At 34.9% G+C, this 11553-nt stretch overlaps 3 protein-coding genes across 3 annotated transcripts; 1 reads left to right on the top strand and 2 right to left on the bottom strand.

Moving 5' to 3' along the window:
• Positions 1–301: 301 nt before the first annotated feature.
• MYCTH_94693 (uncharacterized protein) lies at positions 302–3780 on the bottom strand (the record flags this gene model as incomplete). Its single annotated transcript, XM_003664480.1, has 19 exons — positions 302–309; positions 377–414; positions 627–636; positions 723–741; positions 812–823; positions 1315–1419; positions 1606–1718; positions 1764–1770; positions 1891–1920; positions 2487–2516; positions 2599–2602; positions 2695–2707; positions 2745–2770; positions 2863–2873; positions 2952–2973; positions 3071–3098; positions 3299–3402; positions 3442–3481; positions 3774–3780. The coding sequence occupies 19 exons, from the start codon at positions 3778–3780 to the stop codon at positions 302–304; spliced, it is 627 nt and encodes a 208-aa protein (XP_003664528.1).
• Positions 3781–7937: 4157 nt separating this feature from the next.
• MYCTH_94694 (uncharacterized protein) lies at positions 7938–9510 on the bottom strand (the record flags this gene model as incomplete). Its single annotated transcript, XM_003664479.1, has 5 exons — positions 7938–7958; positions 8018–8048; positions 8622–8865; positions 9001–9052; positions 9493–9510. The coding sequence occupies 5 exons, from the start codon at positions 9508–9510 to the stop codon at positions 7938–7940; spliced, it is 366 nt and encodes a 121-aa protein (XP_003664527.1).
• A 1459-nt stretch (positions 9511–10969) lies between these two features.
• MYCTH_2065342 (uncharacterized protein) lies at positions 10970–11266 on the top strand (the record flags this gene model as incomplete). Its single annotated transcript, XM_003664478.1, has 1 exon — positions 10970–11266. A coding segment is annotated over one exon (297 nt), but the record flags the coding sequence as incomplete, so codon positions are not given.
• Between the last annotated feature and the right edge of the window lie 287 nt (positions 11267–11553).

The raw sequence follows: 11553 nt of genomic DNA, 5'->3' as shown, positions 1-11553 counted from the left end.
CTTACTCTAATAGAACTTCGAATCCTCGAGCTAGTGGTATCCCTTAAGGAGGCTAACTAGTACTTAGCTTATATATAAGACTTTAATAACTACCTAATCGATAAAGATTACCTAGAGTCCTAGAATCTTGACAAGTATATACTAAAAAGACTTATAAACCGCTTTATTAAGCGCCTTCCCTAGCTTTTAGATTAGGCGCTTATTTTATTATTATTATTAGAAGTAAGAACTATACTAGAAGTACAAGTTTAGGAGGAATCCTAATTTAGAGGACCTTTAGAGACCCTGAAAATGCTAAGTCCTAATGGCCTAGTTTAATAATTTACTATACTATTAGAAATAGCCCTATAAAGGATAATTTCACCTATTGGCTTACTAGAGCTACTAGAGATATTAAGGCTTAAGCTAAACCTAGTAGGTCTAAGTTAATAAGGTAATTAGGTATTAAGTAGACCTATTAGAATTACCTAAACTATAATTATAATTAACGTACTAAGGGAGCTTTTAGAAAGGGAAGAACCTTAATAAGGGTCTTCTTAAACCCTTTAGCTAATAGCTTATCCAATAGAAGGATTATTAATAATAATACTAATACTAATAGGAAATACCTTAACTAGGGGGTATATACCCCTCTTACTATTAGATTTAATTAAGAAGATAATCATAAGACTGCTTTAATAGGCTATAGTTAGATTCCTATAGAACGCTATAACCGAACTAACAGACATTAGTTCCCTTTAGCTATAGCTAGTATATATACTACTATAACTAGCTACTAATTAGGTATGGAAGATTACTAATATTAGCTTACTCTAGCTAGATGCTAATTAAAAGATTACTAATGGCTAGCTAATCTTCTATTATAAGAAGATCTATTATTATATAGATATTAACCTCTAGATTAAGTATATTTATAATATAGTTAGAGGAAATGTTTCTAAAGAACTCCTTCTATAGAATGACCTATAGGTATTATTCTATAGGTTAGCTCTATAGTAGTATAAATAGTAACTATTACCTATTAAAAAGGAGACTCTTTACTTAAGTACAGAGATATAGCTCTAAAGGATTAAAGAATAATTCGGTATCTAGTTTAATTAAACAGGCTAATAGCTAGTTTAGAATAGTTATACTAAGGATAACCTCATTATAGGTAAATCTATCTATAAATTCGCGATAGATCTTTTCTATTATACCTAAGTCTAGGGAGATAAGACAAACTACTAGCTTCTAATTAGACTTTAGTTAATAATAACCCTAGTACTTTATAAGCTTTATCTTATACTATAGGAAACGGATATATTTGACTAATACCTTCTTTAGGTCACCGAAAAATAGAAGGCACTCTCTAAAGAGCTTAAGGCCGAAAGAAGGGTATAGAAAGCCGCCGTATTTAATGTTAAGGATACCTCTAACGGACTAAGTAATAGCAGTAGTAATAATAATGGCACTTCTAAAGATCAAGCTAACTAGTTATATACCAAGCTAAAACAAGGTAATTAAGGCTAATGGTACCGGTCTGACCACTATAGGCAGAGAGAGGAATAGAAACGTAGGTATCTTCTATAAGGAAAGCGATACTAAAGCTATAACTAGGAGCCTTACCTGAAAGATTATAACGACTAAGGCAAGGGTAACTATCCCTAGGGCATTAAACCCTAGGAGAAGGGCAGATATAGCAAACGGAATCCCTACTTCTAATAATTCCGTCACTATAGCTAGAAGCGTATTAACAAGGATAGTACCTGTTACTACTATAATACTATAATAGTATCTAGTAAAGATAAGAAAGCCAAAGCCAAATATAAGGAGCTTAAAGTTACTAGCTATCTTTTAGTTAGTGACTATAAATCTAAGACTAATAGAAATAGTAGCAACAGAAAGGCGTACTTCCTTAGTACTATCAAGGACGACTATATCTAGGACGATAGTAATATCTATAGGCTCTATAAATAGTTATTTATAAGCCGAGGAGCGCTATATCATTACTTACACTAGAATTATAGGAAGAAACTATAATTACTAGAACTACTAAAGAAGGAAGACCTTCCCTAGGTAGAACGAGACTTCGTAGAAGGAGTAACTATACCGTTAGAACTACCTAAGGAACGGGAATAGGAAACCGTACTCCTCTCCTTCGAACCTAGCTAAGTAGTAGAAGCTAACCCGAGTATAGAAATACCCTTCTACCGGCTAAGGAAAACATCTTACCTATATATTCTAGTTCGAGCTAACCTAGGAGATCAAACTACAGATATCTATTTCGACATAGGTAGTTTAACTAACCTAGTTAACCGGATATAGATTACCTAATAGGCAAAGAATCCCTAATAGATTAAAGGCAAACCCTATACCTTTAAGGGAGTTAATTCGAAGACTAGGATTAGTAAACAGGTCGAATTTGACTTCTATATCCTAGGGAAGGCTAAGAACATGCTAATCGACAGATATATCTACATTACAGCCAATATAATTAATAAACTTACTCTAAAAATACTCTTAGGCACCGACTTTATAATGGCTTATAGTGTTAAGATCAACTTTGTCAAGGGCATCTATACCTTTAGATCGCTAGCAAATATAAAGGTCTATAGGGACATCGTAAAGAAGAACCCTAAGCCTATCTCTCGGAAGGTTACTACTATCCAGTATACTATCATTCCTATATACTCTACCTAGATAGTCGAGACTTACTTTATACTACTACCTAATGACGTCCTAGAGGGCAAGTACTTCTACTTTACTACTAGCCGAGACAGAGTCTAGGATACTATAGTCAATTAGCATATATCCCTAGTAGCTATCGTTAGAAATGATACTAATGTCCTTATAGTTATCTAGAAATGAGATAAGATTAGCTACCTCTCGGAATACTATAGGGAGGATACTACTACCTAGGTCAATATAAGCAATATGGAGGATATATAGACTAAGGTCTAAGAAGGAATTACCAAGTAAGAGCTAAAGGAAAAGCTAGAAGAGGCCTAATAAGCATATTACTAAGAAGATACTAGTGACAATAGCTAGGATCTAGCTACCAAATAGAGTTAACTTTTATACCCTATCTTACAGTATTAAGAAACCTAATAACGTCCTAGCTATTAAAAGTAAGGATAGTATTAGTATTACTAATATAAATCCCAAGTTCGTACTTAAGGTAAAGGAACTTCTAGATAGATATAACCTTTACTATAACAGGGGAATTATACTAATATATTATAGGCCCGGGCTATACCTAGGCTAGACAATGCCCGGGCAAAGCCCGGGCACTAGAATAGACCCATCCCGCCCCACCCACGCACGCCCCACAGGTCCGTAGAGCGTTCGTTACTCGTTCGTAACTCGTCCGGTAGACACGCGGCCAAGGCCCGGTTAGCGCCTGACCCGGAGCCTAACCAGGCCCTACCCGGGTTATATATATACATATTAGTTAAAAGGTACTCCTCCGTATAACTCTTGTATTTTTCCCTTTCTTTTCTCCCTAAGGTAGTCGAATAGAATATTATACGCTTATCTATAGTTACTATAAGGCTAGTATATTACATTTCGACTATCTTTTATATCGGTAGTAACTCCCTAAGAGAGTTATTAACGACGTAGTTATGACAGATTCAATGGTATATAGGCCCTCGGGCTTAGTAGAATTATAGGAGCTCGTCTACTCCCTTTAAGTAGTAGTAAAATAGTAGAACACGACGATCGATACCCTCTAAGCATCCTAAACCTAACCTATCCTAACCTCTAAGTCGGCTAGGGTACCCTTTAAAGCTTACCGGCCATAGTAGAAGCGTCTCCTAACCGGATAACCTTTCGACGGTGAAAAGGAACTCTTCGTAGTATAGAAGAGTATAATAGAACACGTCCGTATAGCTAATAGAGATTTTATCGGCTCTAATTACGATTAATAGGTCTTTATCTAGGGAAACCTTACATGCTAGGTATAGACTCGGGTTACGGCCTATTATAAATCTATAGGCCTAAAAGTTAGGTATAACCCGACCAAGTTCCTCTAATATCTCGAGAGCATCTTCTCCGACCCTTATAAGAAGACGGTAGCCCTATCGGAACTAGAATTCCTTTGATAAAGAGATAATAAACCGTTTGCCGCTTTTATTGTTCGGTTTAAGGCCAAGCTATCGAAGGTAGGTAGTCTCCTTTAGAGTAACGAGCTATACCTAATCAAATTATAATAATGCCTCTCTCTAAAACTTAAATATACGATAGTTAGACGAGGAATTCCCTAGAATAATCATATAATAGTAGTTAAGAAATACTATAAGATTACTATAGATCTTAAGGCTCTTTAGCTTAGTAATAAGTATTAATAGATATAGGGGTAGTAAGCGGTACCTAAACTATAAAGAGGAAAGGATATGGAAGGAGATATACCGATAACTAGAATTAACTTGTTATATATTAATCTATAGAGGAAGGGACCTAATAAGAATAGGGTAGGAAAATATAAGGGTAATGCCCTATGGGCGAAATAGGTTAGTCTGGAAGTATATATAGCCTAATGGATAACCAGAGTATATATCTAGTATAGGTAGAAGGGTTACTTCATTACTAAGTATCACTTTACCTTTACTTTAAGGCTAGTATAATAGAATTAGCTAAGAACCGATATTAATGCTTTAAAGGCTAAGGATTAGAAGGAAGATGATAACCTATCTAATGAAGAAGATAGTAAGCAGGGAAAAGAGTAGCCCCTAAGCAAAGTCTTACAAGGGGGCTAGAAGACTATAATTACCTAGAAGACAAGTTTATAGAGATTAGTAAAAGAATAGATAGACCTCCTTTTCTTATTCTAATCTTCTTTAACTCTACTAGCTTTATAAATGCTTAAGTAGACAATGGATATTCTAGCTATAACGTTATTAGCGAGAGAATATACTAGAAGCTTAGAATTAAGTAGATTAGTTTGCCTACTATATATATCCTTAGGACTATAACTAGGCTATAATAGAACTAGAAGATTACTCGGATAGCCTGCGTTATAATAGATATTAATAGCTAGAAGAGTTAGGCCGCATTTTATATAGTCCTAGAACTTGTATATAACGTTATACTAGGTCTTCTATGGATAAAATACTAGAAGGTTAAACTAGATATATACGTAGGCGTTCTTAAAATTAGGATATAACCGAGATTACTTATCTATAAGATCTCTTTATAGTTAAGATGGATAGGAATCTCCTAAATTATAGGTATAGTCTTTATAGGTATAGTTCGGAGGGTATAGAAGAAGAAGACTTCCAATACCTTCCTAGTTACTAGTATCTAGGAAATAATAACTATCCTAGAATCAAGACGCTAATTTGACGGAGAAGGTATAGGAAAAGGGGGTACCTAACTAGGGCCTAGTATAGAGTTAGAGGTTACCTTACTAGACGAACTTTACGATTTTGCCGACCTCTTTGATAAGGAGAAAGCTAGCAGACTTTCTCTATATCATAGCGTAGCTAATCATTATATTAAATTAAAGGAGGGCCTAGACAGAAAGATCCCTAAACTTCTCTAGGGGCCTCTCTATAATATACTATAAGACTATTTATTAGAAGTCTGAAAGCAAGTTGTTAACTTACTAGATAAGGGATAGATCCGAGCTAGCTCCTCTTTGGCCGCTATCCCTATCCTCTTAGTAAAGAAAGTAGATGGAGGTTAGAGGTTCTATATTAACTATCGAGCGCTAAATAAGATTACGAAACAAGATCGATACCCCTTCCTGCTTATTAAAGAAACGCTTCGCTCCCTAGCCGGAGCTAAGTAGTTTATAAAGTTAGATATCTAGGTAGCCTTCTACTATATCTAGATTATAAAGGGCTATGAACATTTAATAGTATTCTAGACCTGGTTTGGTCTCTTTAAGTAGCTTATCTATCCCTTTAGACTTATAGGCGTACCTATAACCTTCTAATAATATATTAATAACGCTCTTAGCCTAACGTTTAGAGACTTTATGATAGTATACCTTAATAATATCTTAGTTTATACTTTAGGTAGTAGGAAAGATTATATAAGGTAAGTAAAGGACGTGCTCTAAAGGTTATAAAAAGTAGGACTTATACTAGACCTTAAGAAGTATATATTTATTATAAAAGAAGTTAAATACCTTGGCTATATTGTAGAGGTAAGGGCCTAGGTCTGTCTAGACCTTGAAAAGCTAGCTACTATCCGCGAATAGGAGGTACTATAGAAGGTTTAGGGAGTATAAAGCTTCCTAGGGTTTACTAATTTCTACTAAGACTTTATCCCTAACTTTTCTAGGCTAATAGAACCCTTAACGTAGTTAACCTATAAGAATACCCTGTTCTAGTAAGGGACTAAATAATAGAAGGCCTTTAATGCTCTTAAGACGGCCTTTATATTAGAATCTGTTCTTGTATAATAGGACTCTAAACGGGAGATAGTACTTAAGGTAGATTGCTCTAGGATAACGCTAGGAGGGTACCTATCCTAATAGGGAGAAGATAGGGTCCTATACCCTATAGTCTACTATTCTATGAAACTAACCCTGGTCAAATAGAACTATATAATCTATAATAAGGAGTTACTTACGATTATCTTATACCTAAAGGCCTAGTCGGCCGAGCTTTATAGTGTCGTAGCTCCCTTTTAGATCTTAACTAATTATAAAAACCTCGAATACTTTTCCTAGCCTCGTTTAATTAGTAAGTAGTAAGCTTAATAGACTAAGATACTCTCCCTCTTTAACTTTAAGCTCCGTTACCGACCTAGGTTATAAGCGTCCCGCCTTAACGCCTTATTCTATTGCGAATAAGACTTTCCTAAAGACGTATAGCGTATAGTATAACTTCTCCTTACTATCTAGATAGATACGATAGATTCCTTGACGTTATCTAAAGTATCCTATCTCCTAAAGGGGAGTACCATTTTTACAGATAAATAGCTAGTAGCCTTATAGGATAAGGGAGTTATTAAGGATAAATATTATATATACTAGCTCTAGGCTATCTAGGATAGGGCCCGAAAATTTCTAAAGGAAGCAAATATAGTATAGACCTAGATTATAGATTACTCCTTTAATATATGAGGTACTCTCTAATTCTAGGGTAGACTTTAGCTCCTTATATAGGAACCACTTACTATTACTATCCTTTAATGTATCTATAACTCCCTTATATTAGGTTACCTAGGGAGGAATAGGCTATTTAAAATACTCTAATAGGACTATTATTAGAATTTCATATCTCTAGACGTAAAGAGGTTTATAAGGAACTATTATATATATTAAAGGGCTAAGGTTTTACGTTAACTATAATAAGGACTCCTCTAGCCCCTACCTATTGCCGACCGCTTCTAGAAATAGATTTCTATCAATTTTATAGTCGATCTCCCTATATAAGATAAGAATTTACCCTAGTACCTTATAGTGATTACTAACTAGCTGTCAAAGTACGTCTAGCTTAAAGCTATATCCTTGATAGGAGCTAAGGTATATACGCTCTGGTTCTAGGATATATAATAGCGGTTTTACGGATTTCTGATACAAATTATTACTAATCGCGGTTCGGACTAGCTTAGCTAGTTTTAGACTACTCTTTATAAGACTGTCGGGATCGAGTAACTACTATTAATAGCCTATTATCTATAGATAGATAGAGGTATAGAACGTATAAATTAGGAGGTATAGACTATCTTATAGACTATAGTTTCCTTTGCCTAATATAACTAGCCTAAATATCTACCTATATATTAGCTTATAATTAATAATTATAACTTAATAGTAACTAGGATAAATATAAGCTACCTCCTCTATAGTTATAATATAAGCCTAATATAGTTTGCTAACCTACTAGATACTCCTACCTTAACCCTATGAGGAAGAGCTACTAACTTCTTACACTACCTAAGAGAAGGTATAAAATAGACCTAGGCTACTATTATATACGTATAATAGCACTAGTAAGAAAACACTAATCGTTCTTAACGCCTAGCTAAGAGATTTAAAGTAGAGGATAAAATATAGCTATCCTTATATAATATTAAGACTAACCGTCCTAGCTATAAACTTAACTAGATTAATACTAAATATAAAGTAATTATAGTACTAATATTACTAATAGTAACTTTAAATGTTCCTTGTAGCCTTTACCCTACCTTTTATATTAACCTTATTAAGCGTACCGCGTTTAACCTACTACCTTTATAATATATATTAAATTTCTAACTAGACCTAGTATTAGAACTTTCCTAGGAGGGACTTTTATAAGAGAAATATAAAGTAGAAACGATCCTCGCGGCTAGGAACGCGAAGGGGAGAGGAAATCGACACGATATACTAGTAAAATAGAAGGGATATAACACCCTAACTTAGAAGCTATTAGAAAATCTAGAAAATACTAAAGCGTTTAACACGTTTAAGTAGGAGTAGGGAGATATATATTATAGTAATAGACTAGTTACAAATAGGAGGTAAAGGAGGGTATAAAAGCAAACGATATAAAATTTTCGTATAGGTAGGCAAACCTAGGGTAAATAAGCGGTAGGCGTGTTATAGTCGTATTATAGACGCGTTACGACCGTATTATGGATATACTTATAGAGATAGTCTAATTATAAAAACAAAAATAAATATACTAACTAGTATATAACGCGCTTACTCTACGACCTCCTCCTCCTTATCCTCCTCCTCTAAAATAATAGTTATGGTGGTAAGGGTAGGGTCGTCGTAGTCGTAGACTAGGCGCGCCACGCGATTGACAGGCGAGGAAGAGTGGTAGGCGTAGGAACGGCTAAAGTCGATCGGTATAGGTATAGGGTACGTAGAGGCGCTCGAGTAGGTATAAGAGGTAGGCGATAGGGTGCTGAGGATGTAGGCGACAAGGGCGGTATTAATGTTAACTAAAGTTAATATATTCTCGTTTATATATTATATCTAGTGTAGTATGCTATTATTCTATACTATAGCGTAGTATATAAGCTGCCTAGTAGCTTGTAGGGTAGGGTTAGAGCTGGCGGTAGGTTAGACGATATTACTATAGTAGGTAGGGGTATTAAAGGTAGCAGTAGTAGTAACTAGGGTAAAGTTATTATTAGAATAATAAGAACTTATAGCCTAAGTAGGGGTAAAGGTAGCCTATCTAGGCAAGTAGTTAGACTAGGTGGCTTTAAAGAGTATAGAGAACGAATATATTAATACAGAGAACTTAGGTATTAGGACGGTATAATAGGTACCCTAGTTAGTAATCTTATAATAGGTAAGGAAGGCAAGGGTAGTACTAGTATTATAATAACCTACGATTTTCTTAATACTTATATATAGGTAGGAGTTATTAGCCTAGAGTTATAGATCCTAAATATAGCTCTTATAACTCTTATAATATATTATATAAGAAGCGCCTTAACCTTAGATATATTTAACCTTATTACCTCTTAGAAGTTTGTTAATATATAGTAGGTAGTATTACTACTTCTTAGGCTATAGTTTAAACTCCTTATTAAAGGAGTTACCTTTAATAGTATACCTACTAAGGAAAAGGTTAGCATTCTTATATTATAAAATAAAGAGTTAGTCTATATTCTATATATATATATATAATAGCTAAAAATTAATATAAGAAAGGGAAACTTATATAGTAATCTTTATTTTCATTACTACTAGGGTAATAACTATTATTATCATTACTAAGTAAACTAGTAGCTATAAATATACTAGATAGATACTAATTAAAAAAAGAACTTAAAGGTATAATAAGGGTATAGGTAGCAAGTATAGTTATAGGAGGCAAGGGTAGTTAGAGGGTATAGAGGAAGAGGAGAGTTAATTATAAGAGAAAGAATTAGGAGGAGGAGGGAAGAAAAGGGGGTATTTATAGGCGTTAGGAGGAGGGCGGTAAGGGAGTATATAGGACCTAGGCAACCTACTTATTATATACGTAACTTACTATTACGCGCGTAGGTTACGTTATTCTAACAACAAAGGGAAGGAGCTTAGCTTCTATCCGAACTCGAACAGCTGCCTGTTCGTGCTCGATATACCATTATACGCGCGGGTTACATTATTATAGCGACAAAGGAAGGAAGGCACGGGACCCGCTTATAGGACCGACACAGGGGCGGGATACAGGGTAGGTTAGCCTGGTAACTGCGAAAAGAGAAGAGGGGGGGTATGTTATAGGCCCGGGCTGTACCTAGGCTAGACAATGCCCGGGCTTTGCCTAGGTATTGGAATAGACCTATCCTGCCCTACCTACACACGCCCTATAGGTCTGTAGAGCGTTCGTTGCTCGTTCGTAACTCGTCCGGTAGATACGCGGCCAAGGCCTGGTTAGCGCCCGACCCGGAGCCTAACCGGGCCCTACCTAGGTCATATATGTATATATTGGTTAAAAGGTACTCCTTTATATAACTCTTGTATTTTTCCCTTCCTTTTCTCCCTAAGGTAGTCGAATAGAATATTGTATGCTTATCTGTAGTTGCTATAAGGCTAGTATATTATATAATGCTAGAAAACTAGAAGATATGGATTAACCTAGTTAATGGTTAGTGAAAGCAAGTCTATATAGTTAGATTATACCTAATAGGGCTTAAAGACTATAAGGCTCTAGATAAATATTATGATTAGCTCTAGGTATCTGGTAGATTTACTTTTATAGATAAACTAACCCCTATTATATGCCTAGCATTTATTATATGGAGGAAGGTTACTAAGAAGCTAGGAGTAGAAGTTAAGAAGAGCCGAAGTATAATTAACCTATGACTATTAAATATAATCATGGTTCTAGATATTTACCCCTTACCTAACTAAGACGATATTATAATTACTATAATTAGTAATAAGTTCTTTATAGCCCTAGATACCTTAGGATTCTTCTACTAGTTACTAGTTACTAAAGAGTATAATAATTATATAGTAGTTATAAGCTACTACGGCCTAGAGAAATTTAATATAGTGCTTATAGGTTTTAAAAACGTACCTATATTTATATAACGCTATATAGATAGACTTTTCCTTAAATACCGCCATTTCATTAGAGTATATATTAATGATATTATTATCTTTAGCAAAATGGAAGAGGAATACCTAGAACACCTATATACTATTTATAAAATCCTTGACAAGGCTTATATCTATATTAGTATAGCCAAATCCTTTATAGGATACCCGGCTATAAGACTCCTTAGGTATATCGTAAATAGTAAAGGCATTACTAAAACCGATAACCGTATCGCTGCCTTTAAGAAGCTAAAGTTCCTAGATACTCTCGATAGCTTAGAGCACTACCTTAGGATAGCTAGATAGCTTAGGAAAGGCATTCTATAGTTTGACGCCAAAGTAAGGCCACTCTAAGCACAGAAGACAGCACTAATAGCAGCAACCTAAAAGGAAAGAAAATTAAACCCTAGGAAAGCCAAACGTGCCCGGAAAGCGGTTATATCTATCGTCAAATTCACTCTAACTAAGGAAGAACTCGAGTTATTCCAACTGCTATAGGAGCACCTATATAACTAGGAGTTCCTCTATTACTACTGCCTAGAAAAGCTACTATTCCTAAAGTTAGATGCCTACCGTGACGGCTATAGCGTTAT

Source organism: Thermothelomyces thermophilus, chromosome 4, assembly GCF_000226095.1.
Source record: "Thermothelomyces thermophilus ATCC 42464 chromosome 4, complete sequence".
Classification (NCBI taxonomy): domain Eukaryota; kingdom Fungi; phylum Ascomycota; class Sordariomycetes; order Sordariales; family Chaetomiaceae; genus Thermothelomyces; species Thermothelomyces thermophilus.
The sequence above is the reverse complement of the archived record's forward strand: the minus strand, read 5'-3'. Positions and strand labels throughout refer to the sequence as shown.